Consider the following 27,982-nt stretch of genomic DNA (forward strand, 5'->3'; position numbering starts at 1 on the left):
GAGGTGGTCTTAGTCAAAGCCCACCCTCCTCTTCTGGCACACCACCCATTCTTACTGTGGGGTTTCCATGACCTCACCTCTCCACTCTCATTCCACGTAGCACTGTCACAATATAGGGCAGGCCAAGTCCAGGGTGGTCAAATGACCACATAGCAGGTTCTGTTGGTTTCCAAGTTTCTTAAGATCAGCCATTGAACCATGGGAAGAAAATGTTAGACCTAGTATTTGTATTAGTAACTTTCAAAGTGTTTTGTATTAGTAAATAGTACATATATAGTTTATGAATAACTAAAAGCACATGGTAAGTATATGTGCCCAGATTTTGTCTTTACTAAGGGCAGTATATGATCCACACATTGTTGGTCAGGTGAGACTGCTCTGGACCTTTGAGGCAGGGTTTTCATCCTAGGCTGGGACCTGTCAGTTCTTAACAAATAAGCCTCATGGAGTGCAAAATTTGGGGTGTATGTACATATGTGTGTTTTTCTAGTAAGGCAATGCATAACCCTTCCCAGATTCAAAAAGGGATGTTTTGCTCTGCAGGTCAGATAAACTGCCAATCTAGGGTCTTAGTTGAAATTACGGAGACTTGTTTTGGTAGGACCATAGCTCGTTTACAGGTAACTTCCTAGGCTCCCTCAAAGTCTGCTTTATTTGAAAATTGAAATATATAATTCGATACCCATTCCTTTAACAAAGTGAAGCTTTACTGGACTTACAGCTGAGATGCTGCAGCCAAGATGACTGTCACCATCTCATAACAACACATGACAAATTCCACATACACTTCTGAAAGCATTTCATCCCGTTTTCGAAAAATACTTTGATGTTGTCTTTCAAATTTACATGCTTGGTCTCTGGTAGGAGTGACTACAGAGCAGGCTTGGATCCCCTGTTCTTACCCTTTTCTGTGAGAGGGTTTTGTGTTGTGTGTATGCAGTTCTGTGCTGCTCTCTGCAGTTGGCAAGGCTGAGAGTCAAGGTCACAAGTCAGCTGACAATGTGAGACTGAGTCAAAGGTATTCTTGAAATCACCTGTAGAATCCTTAAGGCACCCATAATATATGATGTACATAACTGTACAGTTCTGTAGATGGTTCCTGTTATTTCTTGTAATTCTTTGTAATTCCATTTTTGCATGGCTCCCTAGTAGCTCTTCAGTTTATTCCTTGAAGGCTCTTATAATCCTGTTGTCTTACTTGACTGACCACCTAAATGTTGGGATTTATCTACCTATGAGTGGTCAGAAAAATCTTGCCACTCACATTTTCTTTCCAGTGAGTACTGGACCTGGGGTGCATGCTCACTGAATAGAATGACTATTAATTTTTTTTTTTTAAATAAGACTTTTAAAAATATGTGTGTAGGTAAATTTAAGTAACTTAAAAGCATATATGGCATAATCCCATTGCATTTCCAGTTTTGCCCTTTTAGTTTATAAACCTGTAGCATTTAATTCAGATTAATGATGTTTTATGGAAGGAAATTATCCTCTTTATTTATTCTCTTATGTAATCAATATTAAGATGTGTAAAGTGTTGCTCTGGGCACTGGGATTATAGGAGCAGAATAAAATTATTGGGGAAAATAGGCAATAAATAATCCAGAAAGAAAAGAAAAGATTAAGTATTATATACACTGTGAAGACATATACTTGGGTCAAAGGGTGCTGGGGCATCTGGCTGTTCTTGGGGACAGTCTATCTCACCCCAGGAGACGGGCAGTGTGAGGATTTGCTTCTACACCCTCCTCAGTAGGACTCTGGTTCCTGTGGCCAGCTGCAGTCACCACATCCCCCCAGGCAAGCAGCACAGCAGCTTCCCTTTTAAAGGAGGCACGGATTCTGAGCAGGTGCTGGGCCTTTGTGCCATCCTCTTGCTTGTTGCTTGCAAGTGACTGGTGTGTACAAGAAGCAGGGTGGGGCTGGCGTGGGTGGTTCCATTGGATACAGCCAGGCAGGCGTTGTCCGCAGCACCATTCATTAGAGCATCTCATAACAGAGAGAGACCTAATTAGATCTTATTTGTACTTTATTTGGTAACAAATATATCTTACCTGACTTTATTAAGGGCTCTTTTATTTATTTCCAACAGGAATCACGAGATTTGATCTACTTGGAGACTTTGGAAGGTTTAATTGGCTGGGGAATTTCTATATTGTATTATCCTACAATTTGCTCTTTGCCATTGTGACAACATTGTGTCTGGTCAGAAAATTCACCTCTGCTGTACGAGAAGAACTTTTCAAGGCCCTAGGTAATCCTGAGGTTTATGGGTATTTTTCTTTTTGCTAATTACTAATTTTTGACATTTCAGGTAACTTAAAGTCTTTCTTCAGTCTCTAAATGTGTGTAATGTGAGAAGTTCAGTTCTTGATCCACCACATAGGATTGTGACCTCTGTGGAGTCACAGTGTTGGGCCTCAGAGCTCCTGTCTGTGAAAGGGTGGGTGACTCTTCCTCCTTAGGGGCAGTGAAGACATATACTTGCTGAAGTGCATCCTCCGAGGGCTCTGCACACTGCCAGACACACTTACTCCAAGAGCCCAGTGGGCCTCCGCTCCTTTATTCTCATGGTGATGGTGATGAGGATGACACTGTCGAACTCTAGTTTTCTGATAATGATGCCTTTTAGTATTTCTTAAAACTTTTTTGAGGCTCAGAGTTTAAAAGTATCAGGATGACCCATAATTCTCTTCAATAAGTCAGACTAATTCAGGATGACAGCAGTGGCTGTCTTGGCATTGTCTTGGCATTGCCACACACCACGGGCATCATGTGCATGGTGACCATGGTGAAAACTGTTGTGAGCTATGGGTATACTTTTCATGCTTACATCCACATGAATGCTAAGCATACTTCAAGTTTTATATTTTAGGACAACCAGGACAATATAAGCTATCTTGGGTTTGAAGTATGTAGTTTTAAGACAGAAGAAGGGAAACAGCAATTTATTGTATAGAGAATCCTGGCATTAGCTCATTTTCCCAAGTTGACACTATTTGAATGTTTATACTCCATATTACACTGTGGTTTAGCTCTTTCAAAGGCAAGATATTGATTGATTCATTAAGGTCCAACTCTCAGGTAACTTAACCACATGAGCAGCAGTAAAGCTGCTCACACCACCAACCTGGTGACCTTTGGGAGGAAAAAATGATCTCAGCCTACCAGTCCATGTGCATTTTTCTTTGAATGTGCCCTGTGAGGGGTGACTGACTGAAGTACTGGCAGAAAGGAAATAGCTACATCTACTATCAGCCAGAGCACCAGGTAATTTATGAGTGTTAATGCCTAGGTTTCATAATGCTGGCCAGATGAAAACTGCAAATGAAGTGGGACTCATAGAGCCTCTCAGTCAGCTGCCTGGAGTCGAACTTAAGGTGTACTTCTTTGCTCAGGAGAACCCACTGGTCACTGGCTGGCTGAGGCCGTGAGCTGGTGCTGAGTGAGGGCTCTGGCTGCTTTTGTGCCGAGGCGGCCTCTAGGAGGCACGCAGAAGTAAGGGCTGTAACGTGTCGGCCACTCGGCGTTGCAAAAGCTAGTCTGTTTCCTTCTTAAGTGTTTTCCATTACTCTTTGGGGTGCTCTCCAGGGGCCATTTGGGCATAGAAGGAGGTCCTCTTTAAGTGCCTACAGTGTTTGAATGAGCCCCGAACTCAAGGGTGACTTTTTTAAAGAGGCAAAATTTGGTTCTAAAAGTTATCTCCTTTTTTCCTTTTATTTTCCTGTAGTCTTCCCCCTCTGCTCCTATGTTCATTGGCAATAACAGTGTCCATCTCAGAGAACTCCTGGGACATATGGTGATGGTGGTAATGGGGGGTTGTTTCTGGAGCGGACCACAGAAAAGGGACGTGCAGGTTTTCAGAATGCATGCCCTGCACTGTGCCCGTGGCCTCCCTGCTCACTCAGTGGTTTGGCCATTACTGGGACCAGAACTGTTTTTTCTTGGATGGAGCCTGTTTTCCTTCCCATTCAAATGCCATACGTAAGTTCAACTTCACTTTTTCTTTCCTTAAGATAAACAGGTGACAGAAATTTTTAAAATTGAGATTTGAGTGTTTAAGAGTGATGTAAACTGCCTAACAGGAAGATTACTATCTGGAATTTTAGGAGTAAAAGAGTCTTTTCTTCATTCATTTTTGAAGTGTCAAAAAGGTCTGAGCTTCATGAAAATTATTTCTTGCTTTCGTGCCACCTGAACTCTTTTGAGTTTTCTTACACCTTTCCTTCCTGTGAGGGCACACTGTTGTTTCACATGTGAGGCACAGTATGGAAGTGAGAGCACAGGATGCTAGAGGGAAGTCAGTGTAACTGAAAAAGATGAAGATTTTTATTTTATAAAATATCTTTGAGTGATGAAGTATTTTTATATTTGTTTTGTTCCTTTGTTATTTCTTTCTGTCCCTTTTGGTAATTTTTTCCTATTAGTTTTCTTCTTAATTACATGCTTAATACTTCTGGTGTTTCCTTCCCTACATTTTCCTGCATGTGCATAAGTGCATGTGTATTTTGGAGGAATACTGGGGGTTGAACTTAGAGACACACATCCCCAGCCCTTTTTTATTTTTCATTTTGAGACAAGGTCTTGCTTAGTTGTTTAGGGTCTCACTGAGTTGCTGAGGCTGGCCTTGAACTTGCCATCCTCCTGCCTCAGCCTCCTGAGTCATTGGGATTGCAGGTGTGAACCACTGTTCCAGGTGTGCATGTGTATTCAGGTCTTCTGGGAAGCATGCTCTGTGATGGGAGTGAGCTTGCCAAGAGGAGACTTTACGGGGGAAGGGGAAGGGGAGAATGGAGGGACTGTGAAGAGAAATTGAGCTTTGAAGCCTCTGCTGGCCCTGTGGGGAGTCATGACTCTGGATGACCCTTCAGAGCTCCACTGAGGTAAGAAGAGGCCCCTCACGCCTGCCGGTCACTAGAGGCAGACTATCCTGGAAGGGGGTGTGACTTCCTTCCAGCAGCTGTCTTCAGCTGCGGTCATCCCCAGGGTGAGCTGCCAGTGGGGAGAAGAAATCCTTCATTCCTAGAAAGCATTTGGCCAGCACATACAACTTCCACAATAAAATGGAATATTCTCTCCCCACAACCCCAGCCCCTTGCCCAGCCCCTCAACAATACATCGTTTCTCACCATTTTCTCAATTTTTCTGCAGGGCTTCATAAGCTTCACTTATCAAATACTTCAAGGGATTCAGAATCAACCAAACCTTCTGCAAATGGGCACCAGAAGGCACTGTGAGACCCGCAATGGGTGCCACTCTGCAATCAGGAGCCCCAGGGACTCCAGACTCAGGCCATTCCTGTCAACGCAGAGCACTTCATACCGACTTTGGTCTGTGTGTAGGGACTGGGCCTGTCAGTGTCATTTTCTTCATTATCCAAGAAACTGGCTATAACTGATCTTATTTTTTAAACTTAGCTTTCTGATGTACCCCATAGTTTCTAGTTAAACACAAGTTTTTCGTGATGTTATGGAAAAGCACACTCTTCTGCAGACACCTTTGCCATTGTCCAGACGAAAAGTCCCCACCTGGAGTGAACATGCGAGGAAGGGCAGATGTCCAGACTTTCTGAAGAGTCACTCAAACCCCACTGAATGCTTTATTTAGAAGCCTTCAAAAGGCCCTGTTGGCCCCAAGTGAAGCTTCTTCAGAAAACGAAGTTTCTAAATTCTGGGTGGTTTTGTTTTTGTTTTTCTTTTTGAGATGTATCTCACTGTGTTGTCCAGGCCATCCTCGGCCTCCAGAGAGCTGGGATCACAGGGGTGCATCACCACAGCTGGTTCAAGTTTTGTACCAATCATCATAGCAGTGGGTGCATTGGGCTGTAATAATTGCAAATTATATTTTTATTTACTAAAAGAAAAACAGTTTCTGATTTATGTTATAGAGAGTTCATTAGACTTTGAGCCAAGAGAAAAATACTAAATTCTTTTAAAGTTTGAGCCTTGGTGGACACCACAGGAATACCTTCTATTGTACAGTATAGTAAGCTGTTACAGAGGAAGTACTAAGTAATTGTAATTAATGGACAGTTTATGTGCATATAACTCGAGTTACCTCTTGTGACAATTGCCAGTGGTGAATACACTCATAACTTAGATTTTGCCTTTTATGCTACATGTACATTTAAAACTTTTTAAAGCATTTTTTCCAAAGATCACTTAATTTCCTGGCTTCTGTGACATTTATGAAAAATATAAATGCTAAGTGTGAGAAACCCCTTCTCTCCTCATATTCTTCAGGCTTTTGCTACTTTTGTATATGCCATTTTAAACTTCCAACTTACAAAAGTTACCAGTTCAACATCCAGAACTCCTAAGATTAGTGGTTTCCATGTTAAGCATAGGTTTGCACCGTCACGGGACTTGCCAGTCATTCAGACACTGGCAGGTCAGTAGTTGCTGGGATGGCCTCTTGACTCTTCAGTCCACAACTGAGACCACAAACATGATGCTCTGCGTTGCTGTCACCAGGAGGGACCCAGGGCTGTGCATGCCAAAGCACATGGCTGGCCCACTGGCACCAAGGTCAGTCCTGCACAGCTGTGTGGATATGTGTCACATGCACTCAGTGTGTAGCTTTAGGTTGTGCTCAGACAAAAGTAAAAGGTCATTTTTTTTTTTTTCAAATTGTTGAATTTAAAGTTTTCTTTGGGGGTAGGGAGACGTTTTTGAAAAACAGTATTTCCACTTACTACCAAAATAATAAGAAACTTTAAACTGTATATTTATAAGTTCCACTGAGTGTACTTCTCCTTTATTTATATCTCTACATTGCTTTTTGAGTTCATATCAATGAGCTTAGTTTTAAAATTAAAAAAACATTCATTTTCAGTTGTGGTTCTCAGCCACACTCAGTGTATACCACCAGTCTAGTAATGGTAGATTTCTCAGCATAAGATCCACATGCCTAGAAGACTATAAATACCAGCTGCTTTCTGATTTCACTGTTAATTGTCCCAATTTTAGTATTAGTTGCAAGCTTTGATTTTACTGAAACTTGGAATTCATATTTTGAGCAGATCAAGTAAGGAGAGTACAGAAAAAAACTCAGGAGTATACCAAAATCATCTTTAACCAGTTTCAAGGCACTTCCAAAAAAGAGAGTTCCTGGATATTTGTAAGATGTATAAAACTTTTTGTAGTAAAATATTAAACTTCTTAGTGTCTGTCTCCACTTCTTCATCTGGAAGTCTCTTCCGTCTGAGAACTCAAGTCAGGTCTTGTGTGTACTGGGTTTTCAGTCTCAGATACTCGCTGGGTGTACTTTCATTGCTGTGGAGACAGGCTGAGCTCTAAATGGAAGCGTGGCTCCCCTGGGGTCCCTGTGCCTGTGACTGTGAGATACAGAGTTCTGTTGCACAGCCACAGTCCTGCCAGGCTCTGCTGTGGTCACACACACAGGGCTCTTCCTCTGGAGTGAGGTGTAGTCAAATGCAGGTGCTCTGCTGGACATACGCTGGATGCTGGTTTGTATGAGAACCACGCAAGTGGATGGCAGCTTGCCGAGGCCACGTGTTCTGAGTCCTGGTGAGGATGGTCATGCTCAGGGGCCTTTCTTTTATTATAGTTGAATGTTGGAGGAATAGAAGGTGAACAGGCTCTGAAGGACAGTTCTCCGAGTGCTCAGAGGTCATCAAGTCTGCAGCTACTTTGCTATTCTAGATGGACAGGGTGCCCGAGTGACTGCCTTAAGTCAAGTGGGGTATTCTTGCTTGCCTTTAGTTTTCATTTTATTTTTTATTATTTTTTAAAGTAATTTTTTAGTTGTCAAAAGACCTTTATTTTATTTATTTATATGTGATACTGAGAATCGAACCCAGTGCCTCACACATGCTAGGCAAGTGCTCCACCACTGAGCTGCAACCCCAGTCCTAGTTCCCATTTTAAAAGGTCATCAGGCATTATACCTAACAAGGTTTTTAAGGGGACTTAGCTTTTTATCGTCAATTGGTTCTATAATATTTAAGTGATTCTACAGTTAAAAATTTTGTAAATTATAGCATTTGTATTGGTTTTTAGTGATTTTCTGGGATATTTCTTAGATTTAATATTGAAGAAGCTTTATGTACGTCCTGTTTTAGAGACTTGCTCCAAACCAGACTTCATGTGAAATTGCGCACACACAACACACACTGGTTCTTACATTGCTGTGCTGAGGGACCAGTCAGTGGGCAGGGAAGAAGTGTGGGTCTTCTGCCTCTCATGTGTATCAGAGGCATGTGTGCCCCTGCTTGCAGCAGCCACACCTGCCTGGCTTTGCCAGGTGCTGCAGACTATCCTTGCAGCTTCAGTAATGACTTCGTGGGCCTGTGGCACAGAGTCCCATTGTTTACAAGCCCCTGTGTGCTTGCCTGTGTTTAGCACAGTATTTAATGCACATAGGAAGAGCATACATGCAATACTAACTTTTTGAACTTTAAAAAACTAGTATAATCTTTAAAAAGCAATGTTAGGAAACACTAGTAAATTGTTTTGTTTCTATAAGATAGTTTGTGTGACTTTTAAAATGTTTTAGAAATTAAAGTTTTGTAAACAGTAATTTAATATTTGGTTTACAAATACTAAAGTTTATGTATTTTATTCCATCATGCCTAAAGCTTATTTACAGGCAAATTCCATTTCAGTTTTACAAAGGGCAATAATTATTCTGGTGAAATGTCTAGTAGAGGAAGAGGTGGATAATGTCACTCTCTTTTTGTTGTAGAGTTCTTAGTAGGTAAATTTGTTTCAACCCAAAAATGAAACACCAGTAGTTGAAAGCATATGTTTTTTCTTTTTGAGTTATTGAAGCTAATTAGCTTTGTTTGATTTCTCTGATTTCTTTCCTAGGACTGAGCACTCTGCTCGTGGTCTAGCCAGCTTCACCCAGAGTCCTGCAGAGGAAACGCTGCCAGCCTCTGTCGGCTCACTGGCAGTGCACAGGGGCTCTGTGGGTTCTTGTCCACTATGAGCAAGCACACTTCACTCAGTAACTCAGTTCTTATGCTCAGTGTGTGCTTTGGCTGTGTGTGCTGCATGCTGGTGTTTTCTGTTTTGTTCTAGTGTTATTTTTTTTAAATACTAGACATGAACCTCTAAGTTAATTTCTCAATTTAGTACTGGATAGTAAACTTGAGTTTGAAAAACAACTTTAGAGTCTACTTTGAAAGAAGAACTAATGTAAAGACTTTTTTGTTTTTTTGTTTTGGTCTCTGGCTTTCGAATATTGTTTAGGCAAAATTCAATGTTACAAATACCAAAAGTACTGTATATGTAAATTACTTGTCACACTGCAAGAAATGTAATTAAAACCAGAAATGGTGAAGACTCGTGAATATGATGGGTGAGATTTCAGAACTGGATGGTCTGTTCATGTCTTATAGGGGTCACTCAGGCCACATTCCACCAGCCTGTCAAGAGAAGCTTCAACTTCCAATTTAGGTGACTGAATTAGGAAAAAGTCCTTTTTCCAGACAACAGGAAAATCCGATTAGGAAACCAGACAGCAGTCACTGGCTGTTGGGTGTGCCTTGGTGTCGCATCCCTGCTTGTCAGGGTCCTGAGGAAGTCGGGCCTGCAAGGGTCATGTGACAGTCTGGGCATCGGGTGCTGTGAGGGGCTGCAGAGGACTCCTGTGCCAGAGGTGAGGCAGTTCGGGTTCAGACAGGCCATGTCTCGGGAAAGCTTCGTCAGTTGTGAGAGGCTTGTAAATGTCATGAAGTCTTGGCTTCTCCTTTGAAATGCTGCTGTGAAGTGACTAACAGTAAAGCTTAGGAGTCCAGGTGTGCGGTGCAGCTGGCCCTAGTGGGCCTGGATACTGGAGGGACACTGCAGCATTGCCAGCCCCAGTGCTGGCCGCCTCTGCGTGCGCTCCTGTGCGTGGGTCTCGGCAGGCCCTCTCTTGGCTCTGCCTTGGTGCAGGCTGGAGTGGCTCCCTTTGTCTTTTGTTTTAACTCTCGCTGTGGAGTCTTATCACAAAGACTTGGAGGCGGGGCTGGTATAACAGGGCTTTGGGGCAGAACCCATGAGCTCACATGCCCTCAGAACCTCCCTGTAAAATAGGAAATACCCCATTTTACAGATAAAGGAACCCAGTGCAGAGAGCTGAAGGTGTGTAAGACCACAGTGAGCTGGAGAACTGGATGGCCATGGTGGCCAGTCCAAGTTTAGCCCCAGCCTTCCCGGTTTCTTGGTAACTCCTGTTGGCTTGTTTGGAATGTTCAGACCAGGCAGTCTCTGGAGGCGCCTCTCCTCCCACTGTCCATGAGCTGAGGGGTTGCCGGTCTCTGGCCTGAGACCCTCAAGTGAATGTCCTTTCACTTAGATGCAGCTGACACTTAGTTAATGCAGATCAATGTCTGTGGTATGATTATAAAATGAGACCAATCTCGTGTGTACTTGCAAAAGGAACCCGCTTTAACCCCCAACAGTGATGACAAGGTGTCAGTGGCAGCTGTCACGGTGTCTTCGGTCTAGGTGCAGCTGCTGTGCTGCCCCGTGTGTGTACCTGGACTCACACACAGATGTAACTTCCTTCAGCCCCACAACAATGCTGGAAGCAGGCCCTGTCCTTCCACTTTGTAGCCAAGGAAACTTCACCCAGGAGTCCCTCTATGGACAGACAGCAGAGCCCTGTCATCTTGGGTTCCTTCAAGAACCGAAGCAAGGGACTAAAAGGCCCAGTTATTTTTCAAGGATCATTACCTCGGTCTTGGGCGGGACCTGTTGAGGATGCTGGAGGCTCTTGTGAGACAGGCCAGCTTTACTAGTGCGGGCGAGTGTGCTTTGAAAGGAGGAAAACTGTTTTGACAGCTAGTAAAGTAAGACCCCACTCAGCTTGTCACCACTGTCTGCCTCCCAGGTTTCCGGGTCTCCTGTCCTGTGCTCTGGGGAGGCTGTGACAGGAACCTCAAGCTGCTGCTGCTTGCTGGTTGAGAACAGCGTGGACTTGGCAGACTCCCATGACCGCCATGCTAGAGGGGCCCTGCAGGGGTGGCTCCTCCCTGGAATCAGCTTTCTCAGCACAGCCTCGTCTGTCCCACGGTTTAGTGAGGATGGCACCTGGGGTTGTGGTCCAGGTTGGAAAACAGTAACCACAGTGATCTGTGTCACACTTGCCAAAGGAGGAAACCCTCGGCTCTCCTGCATGGTGGAGGGTGGGCGGGGCTTGTGTCTGTGTGAAGTTGTGTAACCTCCGACCCAGGACCCTGGCTGCCCTGCTGCAGTGGACTGGTCTGCCATACCCACCAGGTACACCTGGGCACATGGCTTGTGTTAGCTGTTACTTTTGGTCATTTATTTAAATGTTCTGTATTGACTTGACTTTTAAGTTAAATGTCCAGTTTGTTGTAGCAGATCGTCTATAGCATAAATATAAATTTAAAAATTTTTAACAGTGTAGTAATAGCTGAAGCTGGTTGTTTCCTTAGAAGTTATATGGTCTTCGTCTAGTTCATGTGAGACTTCAAAATGCCCTCCGTTATCCTTATGGACACTTTCATTTGTGTAATTTCCAAAAAAAAAAAAAAAAAAAAAATCAGAGTTTCTTCAACTCCAAAGAGGATTTTGGATTGATGTTGGGTAGGTTAAAAGACTGTCATGAGCAGGAAATCAGTTTTGAGTCTCAATTCTATATCTTCATCACGTCTCACCTGGCCAAGCTTCAAGTCTCATGTGTCAGACATTAATCATAGTTTTCTTGTGTGGCTTTGTCCTGGAAATGTCAACCATGTCCAACTCTGCAGAAGGCACAATACTGGATCACAAACACGTTTCCCCTGATTAATTTCATTCCATCTTAAACTCCAGTGTTTGTGTGGGGCCATGGTGATTCCGCGTGGTTGCCCAGGATTGCGTCACCTGTGACTTCCTGTCTTCCTGGATCCTTCCATTCCAGGAGAGGCGGGCTTGTCCTGTGCTGCGTGGCTGTGTGTGATAACCTCCTGATGACCGACCCACCTTGCTGCACACATCTGGGTTGCTGATACCTCCCCAGAATGACTTTCTGGAAGCAGAAGTCCTGGATCAGAGAGCGCGGCAGTTCTGAACAGCCTCCAGAATGGACCCCCGCACTTGCTGCAGCAGTGTGGAGAGTGTGCTCTGTGACTGGCACAGGCCTCACCAGTCCTTCTACACTAGTGGCCACTCCAGGCAAACATTTCATTGCTTTGCTTTGCATTTTTTAATATCTTGTGAGGGCAGATACTTTGAATACTAGAGAAACTCTTGTTATTTCTGTTCTTGTGAATTATCATTAAACACACTAAGCCCATTTTTCTTCTGGTATTTCATAATTTCCTTATTTATGAAAATATATTATGGATACTATTTGTCTTTCTGGTGTATCATAAGTGCTATCCTAATTTTTCAGTTTTTTTTAACTTGTTCACAATGTTTTTCTGAATGAAGACTTTATAAATCTTGATGTCAAAATTTGCATATCCTATGAATTTCTTGTGTCATACTTAGGCCTTCCCCACTGCAAGATTTAAAAATATGTATTTACCCATGTTTACCCTAACAGTGAGAGAGAATTCTCCTACCATGAAACCCACTCTTTTAAAGCGTATAATTCATGGCATTAAATATGGACACAGGGTTGTACAGCCATCACCGCCATCAGATCCCAGAACACCTTCATCACTCCAGGCTACAGCGCAGTCATAGGCTCATGTCTTTCCATGATGGACCATTGCGTGGCTAGACCCCTCTGGGGAGGAGTGGCAGGGTGTGTCAACTGCCACCTGCACCAGCGACTCTTCTCCCCTCATGCTGCACAGCAGCAGGGCGGCTCTCAGCTGCAGTGTCATGAGCCGAGCCTTTCTGCCTGTGGGAAGAGTGTCCCATCCCCTGCTCTGCCCAACTCTTGTCCTCTGTATGGTCCCCCTCCTCCCTCAAAGTCCTCTCTGGTCTTTCCCAAAGATGGCCTTGTACCCAGAGGGCGTTTCATGTCTCTGCCAGGCAATTTCTTGATTGGAACTGGGTCTTCTCCAGGCTCACCCCAGATCAGCTGTGGCCTGAGGCAGGGAGAAGAGTATGCGCCATCTCCAGCATCCCGTGGGTCAGACAGGTCCAGGGCCAAGCCTGGAGTCAAGGTCTGGTGAGTCCATGGGCCCACTGGAGGCCAGGGATGGAGGAGCCCGCGGGCAGCACATTCAAAGGCATGTGATGACAGTCTAACACGGTCTCATCCCTTTTAACCTTTCTCCTTTGAGGGCTTCTTCGTGGTCTAGTATGTGGCCAACTTTCACAGATATTCCCAGCATCCTTAAAAAGACCCTCTAGTTTTTCTTTTTTTATGTATACATGAGTATTCACAGCAATTTTATTCATATTAGTGAAGACACGTAAATGACCCAGATACCCAGTCAACATTTGTGTGGAGATGCATACAATGCACTCTTGTCAGACATTTTGTTTTCTTGATCTGTTTATGGTTTGACAAGTGAGTTAATTCCTTTTTCTGACAGTTTCTCTTGGCAACCCATTTTTGATTCAAGCACTGTACAGTTATGTTTTTTTGGTTCATAAAGATTCATGACAGTTATATCCTCATTGTGGGTTGTAACCTTAATTGTTATAAATGCCTCCAGCTCCACTAGTCTCTCAAGTATTTTCTGCTGCACTTGATGGTGGTTTTGTAATTGCCTCCAACCCAGAGCATGCCAGGCTCTTAATTATGAGGATTAAAGACAGAAGGGAGGTGTGAGGAGAAGGCAGGAGGAGAATCGGCTTCATCTTACAAGGTGACCCAGGGGGCCAGCGCCTGCTAAGGGACTGCTCTGCCTGGCAAGGAAGCACAGGGAGACCCGGGACACAGCCTCGCGTCCTCTGAACCCTCCCGCTAACTCTTATTTCTTTCTCAACCAGTGCTCCAGTTTCCATCCGGGAGACCTAATGGGACAGTGATGTGGCAGTGTAAAGGTTTGCATGTCCTCGTGTCTGGACCCAAAAGCGTCATGCTCAGATTGTCTGTGGAAGAGCTTTCTCCTCCTGTGCTGCAGTTGTTTCCACGCCTCACAGGCTTGCCATCCCAGAAGGCCATTTTTCCATAATCACCTACTTGGTCTTTACTGTCACAGGGTGCCTGAGACCAATCCCTCAGTACTCATCCCTGATGGGGTCCCATGACCAATGCCAGAACTTCTGTCCCCATTGACTTTCCTGAGGACCTGTTGCCTGCAAGTAGCACCAGGGAGCACTTGGTTGCAAAGAACAGAAACAGACCACCAGCCAAAGCAGGAGTGGGCTCGCTGTCACCGGTGCTCTGTGCAGGTTCCGAGTCAGGGCAGTGCAGTCACTGCCCATGGCCTCGCTGCAGGACAGTGCCCTGCCTGTCAGAGCCGGAGACACATCTGCTGCTTGAGCCTTCTGAGTGAAGGCTCTTTGATGTGGCATCCCCCCTGCTGATTGTACAAAGCATTCTCCAGATCAGTCTCTAGATTTTGTAATGTCATATACCCATCATAATAAAGGGTTTGAGCAAACCCTAACATGCACATTTATTCACATATAAATAAAAAAAACCATGCCAGAGTATGAATGTGCCCCAGTGAAACCCATTATTCCCCATAATTATATGTACCAAAAGTAAAAAATGCTGAGATGAAAATAAATAGAAATATAGATGGTCACTTCTCTGGGTTAGTTTGGACCCTGGCATGTCACGTGCTTGGCAGCCTGCCCCTCTGCCACCCTTGGGCCAGGCTGTGCTACTTCTGCACATAGACCCCACCTATCGGCCTGGTCTGTCTTCTTCAAGCAGATGAGCAGATCTACCAGGGGTGCTGTCAAGGAGCCGCAGCGCTGGCAGGCCTGACGGGTGGACCCTTGGCCTGCCCCACTGCTCTGCTGGCAGGAACTGGGTGGGGTCTCCTCTGTGCAATGCCACTCTAACTGGCCACTGTAAATAACCAGCCCCTATCCACGGGGTCTGCATCTGTGGATTCAGCCAACCTGGATCAAAAATATTCAGAATAACATCTGTACTGACCACGTACAGACTTTCCTGGTTATTCTTCCCTGGCGGGATTTACAGTGGTGATCTGAAGCATGCGGGATGCTGTGCAGGGAGCCAGGAGGGCGCTGCAGCCAGTCTCCACCTCAGAGACAACTGTCAGTGGGGCTGCTTGGTCATCTTATGTCGGGGCTACAGTCGTCTGTGCTGTTCTGTCACTAAAGTATGACTTACTCTACCGAATAACATGGAATGTTTTTATTTTATTGCTTTACACAAAGTTCTCAACTACAACAGCAACCTATTACCCGAAATAAAATGATTATTACAAAGTAAGTTTAGGACCAACAGACTGTAAGGTTTGTGTTGGTGGAAAACATCTCTAACTTAAAAGTGTTTCAGTTTCTCAGCTTCTTGGTCGGACACTAACTGTATTTTAGAATTCCTCATTTTATTTCAAGAGATTAAACTAAGGAATCTGACATTTTTTAAAATAAATAAAGGCTAAAACTAGATAGGTTGGTTGGCAGGTTTTGCAATATAGTTATTATATTTCTTCTCTATAATTACCAAGAGTTGTCACTGGGTTAGAAATGGCCCTGTAGTATTTAACTCAAAACTCAATACAGTTCTTAAGTTTTCTCCTCAGAACTATACAACTTTTCAACATTCAAGAATTTTCTTTTGGTAGCAGGAGCGGCAGAGAGGACACACGTGGAAGGGGGAATGATCCCCCACGGAGAACTCCTCCAGAGCCTGCAGGCAGGTATGGTGGAACAGGTGCGCACAGGACAGGAGGACTGTGGCCCGGGGACGGGGACACGGGTGGCTGCTCGTCCCCAGGGCTGCTTGTGCATCAAGGGAGAGCGGGGTCAGGCAGATGGAGCACTCGCAGATCTCCCGATGAGCAGCCTGCAACACAGGGTGGACAGGTTTGTCCTGGGAGGTAGTTAGTCCCATCAGGCTAGATGCACAGACCCGGAGACCGGGAGTGAATCTTCTAAAGGACCAAGTTCACTCTGTCAGATGACAAATTATAGGCACACGTGTGCGCGCGTGCGCGTGCACACACACACACGTGAAATGGAAGAGATAGTAACCCACTTGTAACAAGCAGTTTTAAAACAAAATTACTTTGTAAAATACTGAGCATTAATGATATAATAACATGGTTCCTTCTAATTAGACAATAAAAATAGAAATGTTCACAATACTTGGGTCTTTGTAACCACTAAATCTCCCTACGCTTAGGATGTGTTGTTTCCCCCCCATGGCTTTGAGTCATGGGAGGCCTTTTCTCTCTGTCCCTAGGTTCTGTGGGTGCAGGAGAGGATGGGGGGGGGGGAGTCCCAGAAGACCTTTAGGAAGAGTTCTGGTTGCTCAGCAAACACATCAGCCAGACGACATCTAAGTGATTTCACCATGAAGGGACCCTGGCAGCCACTACCTGGCTCATAAAGGCCTACCGTCCCGTATGGGTGCAGGTCCAGCTAGGGCAGGCCTCCCGGGCTCCTGAGTCCTCCAAGGACCCCTGCGGAGCTCCTCCCACCCTCTGACTCACCCGTGCCTCAGTCCACTCCTTCAGGGGTCACTAGGCAGTCCAAAGCCTACCTGCACTTGGATCTTCTCCCAGTCCTCTTCCGTGAGCTCTTGCCCGCACTTTTCATCCAACTGCTGAAGAATGCTTCGGTTCACAGCCAAGCAGTGATCGATTTCTGAGAAGAGTTCTTCTATGTTGGTGTCATAGGAGCACAGGATGCGGTGACTGATCTCTATGAACTGGGGACGGGGAGAGGCTGCCTAAGAGACTGCAGGCCGAGGGGAGGAGCTTCCTGGAGTCCTGACCACCTGTTGACTAACTTGCCTCAAGTCTGTGTCTGAGCAATGCTTTTTTGGGCAGTAACTATAAATCCTGGCACTCGTTCTGGACAGATGACTAAAAATGTCGTGATGGGGTCAGGACACACTACTCGGAGATGCTGCAGCACCTCGACACGCTCAACAGTTGAAAGAAGGCGTGTTCCTTCGTGAAGGAGAATCAGCAAGTCCAGGAGAACTCTGACCCCTGCCCCTCCCCTGCGGTAGGGTGAGTGCCCTCCTGTGAGGGCTCCGTGTACCTGGAGGACAGGCCTTGCCAAGTTTTTCCATCCTCTGCCCTGCCATTTTCCCTTCTACTTTCCAGTCTCATCTATCCTAGCAAAACCCCCGAGCTTAGCTGTTTGCTCAGGACTTCACGTCCTCGAGAAGGCGCCCATGTCACATGAGATTCATAAAGGGGTATGTGTCTCTTGGTCATCTGTCTTGTTATTCTAATTTACCAGACTTCCAGGTGAAGAATGTAGGAGGGTAGGGGGGAAATATATTTTCTTCCCCTATAGTTTATTTGGTTGTAAACTCTAGCAAAGAAGCAAAGAATGCATTTGAAATTAAAAGTAGGAGACAGGAAATAGGATTTTACAAAATTAGGTCACATTGTCATCGTGCTCCGGCACCATTTACTCTAAGCCACAACTCCTGGCACCAGCAGAGCTGGTTCATACCGCTCTGCTTGCCAGCCATCTCCTCACAGAGGTTGCATTTAGGTGAATTTAGTGTGACATAAGAACACAGAATCCAAGAGAAAGATGGTGGCCTTCTTTTGACTAACTTCACCCTGCTTTTCTCATTGGCTCTAAACTCGAGGTTTCAAAGCACTCCCTACCTGAGGCCCTTAAGCAGCCTCTCGGGCACAGGGGTCGACTCCCACAGCAGCCTGCAGCACTCACTGCCAGCACTGGGACAGAGGCGGCAGTTCTGTCCCCAGACTACAGGAAACTTGCTCTGAAAGTCCTGTCCTTCCGGCATTCTGGAGTGGCTTCCAAGCCCACTTCTTTGATGAGGTGATACACTTTGATATAAAAAGATCTAGAAAAGCACAGCAGTCTGAGGACAGAAAGGCTCGACTGGAGGACCGCTGGGTGGTTGTGGCAGGGCATGCTGTTACCTCCTCATGGCGATAAACAGGAGTCATAGGATGATGCAAAACGAGTGCAGGTTTTGTGCAGCTAGTTCATAGGATCAGAGCTCAGGATCATGCAGATGTCACACAGATTCACAGGTGACTTCCTCTCTCCCACTTCTGGGCCAGGCAGACAAAGCAGCTCCAAATACACAGCAAGGTGTGGCTGGGTATAACCTCCCAAATTACAAAGGTTCAACCGTTGTGTATATGCCCTTCTCTCGGGGGGATGCCACCTCCAGTCGGTTTGAGGATGGAGGCTGATTCTGTTACTCTTGTGCTTACAGAGTGGTACAGGTTTGCCCTCGTGGCCTGCCCTAGTGTGTCTCCCACAAACCCTCTACGATTTCCTAGGAACACACATTAGAAGAAATGCCTGGGTGGATTAGTGATGCTGTGATCACAAAAGGCTCTGAGTCCAAAACTGGTCCTCAGATGGGCTGGGGAGCGTGAGCAGTTCCTGGACTTCAATTAAGTTGTAAAGACTGCGATTCCCCGAGTAGGAGGAAAGCAAGGAGCGGAGGCTGCAGAGTCCCCGGGAGTGAGTGGCAGCATTCAGGGCTTGGGGCCTGGACTGCACCTGACTTTATTCTCTCTCCTCATCTCAGAGGTATATCGCACACTCGTCTAAAAACCTCTGTGGACTGATTGATAGAAACAATGATACAATTATTTTGAGGACTTTCTAATGGCATGGCTCAGGAGGTGCCCTTGACCACTGACCAAAGGAGTATAGCCCAGCCACATGCACTCTTAAAAGTTTCGGGTAATCACCTTAAAAAAGCTCCTAAAATCAATTTTAACTTTTGTCTATCAGCACCACCAAAACATACGTTGACATCTGCTCGGCCATGAGCTGCGTGGGTGTTTCACATTCCTGTCACCCACCGAGGACTGTGCACCAGCACTTCGAGTGGGGTGGCCTGTGGCTACCTGTACCAGACCCTTCATGTCACAGGAAAGTGTACAGTTTCAGGCTGGGTTGTTGAAGGGTGGCCATTGATGTCATTTGTGAGAGCTTGCTGGGGTCACACCAGTGGCTCCTTTGAAAGAAGGTGAAACCTAATGCAAGTGGCAGGAGGACCCTGCCTTAGAGGGCAAGACCGTGGACACCAGCTCTGCTCTCCGTCCACAGCACAGAGTCACTACTGGACGCTGGCCTCTGCTCCACTGGGCCCCGGATGTTCCTCCTGACGGGATGGCCGGCCGTGCAGCTGAGTCCCTGGCCACACAGGCAGGTCTCTGAGGCTGTGGTGCAGCAGAGTGCCCAGGGCAGCTGCCGCCAGAACCCGCACTGCTGCGGGGAGACAGCCCAGCCGTGGCACGGTTCCGTCTGCAGGTAACAGGGTGCGTACCTGCCGGCAAGCTCACCGCTCTCCACCTGTCCTGTTTTCTTTGTCCTGCCATTGGTTCCTCTCTCCTCTTCAATTAAAATTTTTTTGCGCCCTTTTTTCTCTATCACCTTGAAGATGAAGCCTGTTTCTATTTTTGTTGTGTCACCCTAGAAATGCATACTTACAATCACACAGCGTCTCAGAAACTGCAGCCTCTGAGACAGTGCGGGACCTTGGGGCACTCGAACTCCAGGCCCTCTCCTGCCTTATTCCTCTTCTTCAACGGGTGGGCGCCACTGTTCGCACTGGGCAGAATCAACGTCCACATGAGCTCCTGTTTTCCACCACGAGGGCCTCAGCCTCTCATCCAGGAATTCTCTCTACGGAACGCATCCTTTAGCACTTGCCTTAATGAAGGCATTTGGAGGAAGCCGGGTGGGTCGGTGTCAAACGGTGTTCCTTTTGCCTCTGATCCTGCACGTGGTTCTCGTTTGGTACACACACGACTCTGTGCTCCCTACTTCGTCTTTTCCAAGGTGTGGCTTCTGCTGCTCCCTCCGGGGCCCTGTGGCAGGCCGCCTTCTACTGTAGTGGTGTCCCGGGCTTCAGACTTCTGTCCCACGTTCCCTTCCCTTCTCAGCTCTGGTGACTGGCAGGGCCGACACATCCTCGCAGCAAGTGAGGGCCTCACAGCCACTTCATGGGAAACGATGCTCTGGAGGATGCTCAGGGGAGCCAGCCGCAGGGTGCCCTTTCCCCAGGCCTCACTCGCCAGGGACCAAGGGCGCGTGTCTGCTTAGCCCTTCAGCTGCTCCGGTCAGAACCAGCTGTATTACAAGGTAGAAATTCAAACTGTGATATTGGTGGTTCCACGTTTGAATTATGCTTATAATTCAGTTTAAAGATAACTGGTAAAGTCCATACTGAGTTAAAACTTTTCCTTGGAACAACATTAAATATTAAGAAAATAAGAAACAGCACAAGAATTTGAGGGGCCCCGGAGAAAGGAAAGTTTTACGCGTGCATTTTGTTTTCCCGGCCCTGGACCGTGCTCCTCCTTCCAGCCCCCATGGGGCACCCGCCCACTGCTCTCTCCCCTCCTGGCTCTGGACCTCTCTCCTCCTACACAGGCTGCCAGGCCCTCCCTCCCTGGGCTGCTCCTCCCCACCAGGGAGGTGATGCTGGGAGCACACAGACTCCTCACTCGGCACTCCTGGTCATTTCTCTCTTGGGGACCAGGTTCCTCGCCTGGCTTCCAGGATAAGCCACCTATCTGCTCTCCCTAGCACTGCTGGTCTCCTGACTCAAGACATGCCACCTTCCCTGTTCCTCCCCTGCCATCGCCCTGCAGCTTCCCACGGCTTGGAATCCTCTTCCCTACCTCCAGGTTGTCCATCCATTGCCAATGGACAGTCACTTGCAGCAAGCCCAAGGTAGTCCCGGCCCAGCCCCTCAGCCTCCTCTCCCTGCTCTTCTCCTTCTCTCCGTAGAGTACACTCAGGTTGCTTTGGTCCAGGTCCCAGTTGTCACCCACAGGTGTCTCTTTTTCGTCAAATCCCATGTCCAGCTGATGAACAAATCCGGTCAGTCTGCCCCTGAACACTTCCCCAAACTGGGAGCTACCTAGGTTGCTCCCCCAGCAACTGTGTGATCACATCGCAGTTGTCACCGTGGGTTCCCACTGGTCAGCTTCCAGAGTCACCAGTGAAGCACCAGACCTCCCGCCCCGGTCCTGGGAGGTGGGCTGGGTGGCCTCCTGGCTGTGGTCCGGTCATGGACATCCACTGGGAGCTGGGGTGGGGCCCGGTGTCTGTTTCATCTCCATTCCTCTCATTTAAAACACCACACTCCCCACTTTATCCTTGATTTCCGGTTGGCCTGTCCTCATGGCATTTACTATTTCCTGCAGTTTCCAGTGTTTTTACCGACACGTTCTTGCCTCTCCTGACTCGGCCAAGGCAGGCACCTGGCCGCAGAGCCAGTTCTCCCTGAGCCGTCTGTGTACGGGTGACTGTGGCTGCGCTGAGCAGCCAATCCTGGTCAGCTCCTCACTGAGAATGCGGCTTGCGTCAGCCCAGGAGGGCACTTTAGGTGGACTTTCCACTGTGGGGTAAATTTATACTCTAGTACCACTGAGTCCGCCTCACCAAAGAACACCTTCACACTTAACACCTACACCCCCTTATGAAATTAAAGGCGTTTTTTTAAATGAGAAAAAGAACCTCCCTTTATATGCAGTAGTGGTCAAAAGCTGCTCTTTGGTTCTGTCACAGGTATTGCGTGGTGAACGACACGAGGCTAAGCCGGTCTTCAGAAGAGCTGGGGGGCTGCGGAGCTGCTGCCCCGAGGCCTGTGACCACAGTCACTCCTCGAGGGAGCACTTCCGTGTGGCAGGACAGGCAGCCCCGCCACCTGAAGTGGTGCCTTCTGAAAGGGGGCTGGCAGGTGGAAGCAGGGCACAGGGCCAGGGCTAGGTGGCCCCAGCGCTGCCCTGGCCATCCGCCGTGCTTCCCAGGGCTGCCTCTTTGCAGGCTGCCATCACTTCTGTGAGCGTGATGCTCTACTCCAGACCTCCCGCCCCGGTCCTGGGAGGTGGGCTCGTGAGCCAGCTCTTGAACGCCCGTCTGGTCTCCGTCTCCCTCACGCCACTCCTGGGACCGCCGTGGGAGTCCCCCACAGGCACCCCGGTGCTCGGCTGGAGGTGCATTTTCCCTTCTTGGCTCTCAGTACCCTCTGGTCCCTTCGCCTGCTGGAGGGCGTCCTCCTCTGCGTGTGTCCTTCTTCTCAAATGTGCCCTTCAGATGCAGGGAAGCACCTGGGTCCTCTGTGTAAGGCCCTTAGCATTCAATGAAATATTCTGACTTCAGATTTGCGACGGATTCAAAATAGGGACAAATATATGCCCCAGAGGGACGTATGTATCTGAAAGGACTGCAATAGAATTCCTTCTTGGGGGGAGAGAAAGGAGTGATGCGAGCCTTTGGTGATTTTGAAGTTACTTCTGGTGTCAGAATTTTTTTAAAGATTTAGGTTATTAACAGAAACATTGGTGCTAGCTTGTTATTAAATATACTCAAAGTCCTTTGGCATGTGTTTATGATGTGCTCCTGAAAGTGGTCTGATACGACTCTTGTTGTAGCCCCAAGTATTTCAGAGCTAGCAAGCGTGATGTTTTGGGGTCTAGGGTGCAGCTCAGTGGCAGGGCATGGTTATCAGTATGTGCAAGGCTCTGGGTTCCAGAAAGTATTTTTAAACATCAAGGTATATTGGCTGGCCACTATTGTAGTCACTCAAGGCAATTTTGCAAGGGTGGCTACTGTGAAACATTTCTGAAATATAGATCCTTAGGTGTTCAGCGTTCTCTCTTCCTTTATTTTCTCACTTTTCTTGTGGTGAGATGACCTTAGTAATTGAAATGGAAATAAGTGTCCAAAGGGGGGAAAAAAAAAAAGAAACCGACAAGTGGGTTTTAAACTATGGTCAACATCACGAATTCCACACAAACAGATAAGAACACAAAATGTTCAATTTTAAAAAGAATATGTTTTTCTTTTTCAGTCTTCTATTTCAGACACTTGATAAATTAAGTAACCAAGAGTTGGGGGGCCATTGATATGTAAAGCAATTACTGGTCATTTACAAATAACATACTGGCTAAACATTAAAAAAAAAAATTACTAGCAGAATTCCAGGTGAACTCTGTCTGCTCAGGAGGCTGTCCTGAGTGATCCATCTTGATGTCAGCAAATTGCTTACTAATGTGTTGACTTATGGCTGCCCTCAAAAGCAAAATGAAAAGCCTGGAATTTACAGCATATCAATGAATCAGGTGATAAGCTCTTACTGGTTTAATATCCTTCCAGTCTTGCTGGTTGGAGCCACTTGAAGTTAGCAACAGAATGTTTGCCATCTCTATGTGATAAAGGAAGTCAAAGGACTGAACAAACTTCAAGACCATTATGGTGTTTGGTAAGATGGAAATGAAAAGCCAGCGGAGTCCCAGGCTGGAGGGTGGGAGCCGTGGCCCCTGTAGCCGGTGCAGCACCTGACAGATCGCTGACCTGCCTTTCAAACAATGGTCCTGGCTTTAGCTGGGGTGGAGATAACATAATGCATGAGAAGTTTTAATTGCAGCAATAAAAGACCATGCCTCAATTACATGACATATGCTAGCAGAATTCCCAGATAAGGATCAGAGGCATTCAAGGACCAGCCACCGGCTCTGGGCAACCTGGGCTTTCTGTACACACTGCTGGTAGGACTTAGTGTGACAGCTCCAGTGGCCTCTCCAGCCCTCTTTGATCTGAGTTCCCAAGATTTGCCTAAGTGTGAGGGACTAGCCTGTCCTCCCCAGACAGCTCCGGCGCCCTCTCTGACACTTGACTGTGGGTGTACCTGTGTGGTAGCACCACATCATCTTGTGGTGGCTGATTTGTTAGGAATGTGCGAATGGTACTTTAAAGCCTATTTATGGGAAGAGAAAGTCCCAGGGTATGTATTCTTACTTGTACAGAGATGAACCCTGTGTTTATTAGTTGACACGAAAGACACATGGAAAAACAAAGAAAAGACCATTGACTCTCCTGGGAACAGAGGAGTAGAGATGCAAAAACCACAGTTCTTTTACAAGTAAAGTAAATTAATCATTAAACCAGAATGGCCCAAGCTGATCTAATATGGAGCGTCATACATCCCTCCTAGCAGGGAAACAAGGAAACCAACTCTTCCTAATTTATTGTGTTAAAACTATCACACAGATTATGATCCTCTTTCCCGTTTTCTATTGGCTGTACTTCCTTTTCCCTGAAGGTGATTTATCTTTGACCCAAACCAGTAATTCCTAAGTGAAGCAAACAGAAGTGTTGACTCTCATGCAGCAGAGGAAAGTTAAAGTCAAGGCTGGAACATGGGTGAAGGTAAGTGTGTGCAGGGCCGGGCACGGCCTTGCCACCTGCCAGGCTGAAGGCTCTTTTACTAAATGATCCTGAGAGTATATGGTGTTTGGGTTTTATACAACTCCTGTTTGGTAAAATAAAAAGTTGGTAGGACTTGTTGAAGCCCCAGATTTCTGTCACACTTCTAAGATCTCAAAGTCTGGAAGCCCCTGAGATGCAGGAGTGAGAGGGGCCGTTTAGAGACAGGAAGCTCAGCTGCCATTTCTCCAACATTTATCTACCTACCTTTCAAATGTGCCACATGGTTTATTTCTCCTAGTAATTGGCAATTTCATTTTTTAAAAATTAAAAATAAAATGAATTTGCCTCAGTTTAACTTTCACCAGCGGTGAGAATGGAGATTAGCTTAGAAATGTGGCTGGTGGTTTCACATGCCACTCCGACTCAAGAACTGTGGTCACCGACACATAACTAACAACTAGTCACATCCAATTTTGTAAAATGTCCAGTTTCTAAAATTCAGACCTTTGATCTTCAGTACTTCTCTGACTGCAGAGAACTGTGGGTTGCTCCCGCACACACTGCAGCTGTGCAAGGGCAGCAGTGAGCAGGCCTGGACCGTGGTGAGCTCCCCCACTCACAGACACACAGACATGGTGGCAGAGCGGTCTGCTGCCCAAAGGAGCCTCGACAGAGCCCTGTCCCTGCTGGCCTTGGACTTTTTCCTTTTAGTGGAAGCAATTACTAGGAAGCCTACAGATAGCATCCCTGGCTCAGCTAAAGCTGGACTCCTTACTTTATTGCATATTTTGGTTCTGAAAAGAACTTTCAGAAGTAAAAGAATGAATAAAAGAACCCAAGACCGGCAATAATGTTCTCAGTCTAAATATCTTAATTCGTGACATCTAGATCTTAAATCCTCACTTCATTTACAACCTCATATTAAGCAAAGTATTTTATAGGTTTTTAAAGGAAAATAAACTGTAAAGAAAAAAAAGTTTCAAACTCTTTTTACTGAAGCACAAGTTTGTTCCTTGATGAAAATAATAAAATCCCGTCTCTATCATTACCAGACATGTCTAACGATTCCCTAAGGTGGCGTACCCTGGGCCAGCGGTACTGTGGTGCTGCCCGGTGATGAGAGTGGACCCTGCCAGCACAGGGCGCTGGTCAAGTTGCATTTATAGCATTTGTTACTGGGTTGCTTGTAATGTTCAGACAGCTGTGAAATACTTCACTGTATGATGCAATTTTAAAACTCATTAAGTCCCAAGTGTTCAGTTAATTCAATAAAAGTAATAGCTTACTTCAAAGTTACCGTATATTTGGTAATATGTGTTGCTCAATTTAAGTTCTGATGGGTGTCCCATATCATCTGGGATGATGGGACAGAAGGAATTAAAAAAGCACAAGAAAACAGTTGCAACCCCAAACATTGGTACATAAAGAAATATTCCACTTTTACTAAAACTTACTTTTATTATCTTGCTAAAAATAAAGATGACCACTTTGCCTTGCCAAGGACCAGTTGCACCCCTTCCTTGGTACCAGCCTACTGGAGCAGGGGCACCACCATGCAGGGCCCCTGAACACAGGCTCTTCCATCCTCTGCCGTGAGGATGCTGGCTGGTGACGCCACTGCCTAACAAAGCACAGCACCCAGGAAGCTGTCCTTGGCTCCGGACATTTCATTTATTCAAGTGCTAATGCACGGTGACGCTCTTCTGGGGAGGTGGTGTGAAGGGATGCTCCCTTTCCCCCTACATGGACTGCCTTTCTCAACTCACCTGAAATGTCCCCGAATGCAGACTAAGAATTCCTCTAGGCTGATACATGCAACTTTCTACAGCTTATCGATTTTCTATTATTTCATAAGAATCTTAGTTGCCAAATATATAGATAGACAGATAGATAGATAGATAGATGCATAGATAGATAACTAGCAAGGATCATTAATCTTTCTTCTAAAAAATGTTTAGCTCTTTGTACTTGATGAGATAATCTTTAGAATTCACCTGTAAAATTCCAAGTGCATGGTCAAGCCTACTCTTTGGTGAGTTAAAAAGGATACGGAGTTCATATAATCTGGAGAAAACAGACACTTTTGTTTGCATTCACCATTTTATGCAAGTCTTTTATTTCATTAGAAGAAAATCTGTCTTAAGCCATGCACTTCCTCTTTCAGTTTGGTCTTGGTGTCAACTACGAGGAAAGTGATCATTTCTCATTGAGTTTTATTTCTGATTATTGCTATTTTTCAGGAAACGATGATGTCATAAATGTGCTACGTGTTGACCCATAAACATGGGTACTGTCTTGTCTCCCGTGCTGCTTTCCAGCAAAGCCTGGCCAGGTGCGCTGACAGGGGGCTCGTTTTGTATCTCTAGGGCTTCACCATGGGAAACAGGTGCCTTTAGTCTCCTACACAGACTTTGTCACAAGGAAATCTCACCTGGCTCTGGTGCTGACTGCCAGGATTAGGAACGGCTGTTAAATTTTGATGTCTTATCAATAAAAATTGGGATGCTTATAATTTTTCTGTCATATTTTAAATTTATTTCTATGTTTGTTATTTTTATAGGAAATGATTTCAATTACATTTTCAGCTTTAATGACATAAAGTTATAAAAAATAGCCTTCTAATTTTAAAATGATTACTGGGTACCCTCCTTTTCTGTATGTCTGCATTCTGTTTCATGAAATGGTTTTTTAAAAAATTTATTAAATTGATTTTATTTTTTAAAATACACGACTGTGGAATGCATTACAGTTCTTATTACACATACAGAGCACAATTTTTCATATCTTTGTATATAAAGTATGTTTCACGCCAATTCATGTCTTTATTCATGTACTTTGTTTTTTTTTTGCATTACAATTCTTATTACACATATATACTACAATTTTTCATATCTGTTTGTACCTAAAGTAGATTGACACCCAATTCGAGTCTTCATACATGTACTCTGGATAATGATGTCCATCACATTCCACCAACCTTGCTAATCCCCTGCCTCCTCCCTTTCCCTCCCACCCCTCTGCCCTATCTAGAATTCTTCTATTCCTCCCATGTTCCCTTCTCTACCCCATTATAAATCATCCTCCTTATATCAGGGAAAACATTCAGCATTTGTTTTTTGGGATTGGCTAACTTCACTTAGCATTATCTTCTCCAACTCCATCCATTTACCTGCAAATGCCATGATTTTGTTCTCTTTTAATGCTGAGTAAAATTCCATTGTGTGTATATTCCACATTTTTTTTATCCATTCATCTACTGAAGGGCATCTAGGTTGGCTCCACAGTTTAGCTATTATGAATTTTGCTGCTCTAAACATTGATGTGGCTGTGTCCCTGTAGTACGCTGTTTTTAAGTCTTTTGGGTATAGACCGAGGAGAGGGATAGCTGGGTCAAATGGTGGCTCCATTCCCAGATTCCCAAGGAATCTCCATACTGCTTTCCATATTGGCTGCACTAATTTGCAGTCCCACCAGCAGTGTCTGAGTGTGCCTTTTCCCGACATCCTCACCAGCACTTGTTGTTGTTTGTCTTCATCATGGCTGCCATTCTGACTGGAGTGAGATGCTATCTTAGAGTGGTTTTGATTTGCATTTCTCTGATTGCTAGAGATGGTGAGCATTTTTTCATATATTTGTTGACTGATTGTATGTCCTCCTCTGAGAAGTGTCTGTTCAGGTCCTTGGCCCATTTATTGATTGGGTTATTTGTTTTTTCAGTGCTTAGCTTTTTGAGTTCTTTATATACTCTAGAGATTAGTGCTCTATCTGATGTGTGAGGGGTAAAAATTTGCTCCCAG

General features: G+C 45.7%; 2 protein-coding genes across 20 annotated transcripts in view; one reads left to right on the forward strand and one right to left on the reverse strand.

The window, feature by feature from the left end:
* Lmbr1 (limb development membrane protein 1) overlaps positions 1-20,214 on the forward strand; it is a 125,513-nt gene extending 105,299 nt beyond the window's left edge. For 9 of the 16 annotated variants that reach the window (XM_048785407.1, XM_048785412.1, XM_048785416.1 and 6 more), the window contains 3 exons: positions 2,093-2,254; positions 10,521-10,648; positions 10,843-12,252. In XM_048785407.1, the coding sequence (XP_048641364.1) occupies positions 2,093-2,254; positions 10,521-10,648; positions 10,843-11,172 (620 nt within the window). In that variant the 3' untranslated portion in view covers positions 11,173-12,252. Of the gene's footprint in view, positions 1-2,092; positions 2,255-4,714; positions 4,884-5,151; positions 7,164-8,831; positions 9,317-10,520; positions 10,649-10,842; positions 12,253-12,941; positions 13,081-13,850; positions 15,704-16,684 lie in introns of those variants that run through there. The other 7 variants (XM_048785415.1, XM_048785413.1, XM_048785422.1 and 4 more) reach the window with 7 other exon arrangements.
* The window catches only part of Rnf32 (ring finger protein 32), a 38,031-nt gene continuing 25,229 nt past the window's right edge, over positions 15,181-27,982 (reverse strand). For all 4 annotated transcript variants that reach the window (XM_048785427.1, XM_048785426.1, XM_048785425.1 and 1 more), the window contains exons 8-9: positions 16,549-16,716; positions 15,181-15,849 (exon numbers count right to left, since the gene is read on the reverse strand). In XM_048785427.1, the coding sequence (XP_048641384.1) occupies positions 15,601-15,849; positions 16,549-16,716 (417 nt within the window). In that variant the 3' untranslated portion in view covers positions 15,181-15,600. The remainder of the gene's footprint in view (positions 15,850-16,548; positions 16,717-27,982) is intronic.

Source organism: Marmota marmota, unplaced genomic scaffold, assembly GCF_001458135.2.
Source record: "Marmota marmota marmota unplaced genomic scaffold, marMar, whole genome shotgun sequence".
Taxonomy (NCBI): domain Eukaryota; kingdom Metazoa; phylum Chordata; class Mammalia; order Rodentia; family Sciuridae; genus Marmota; species Marmota marmota.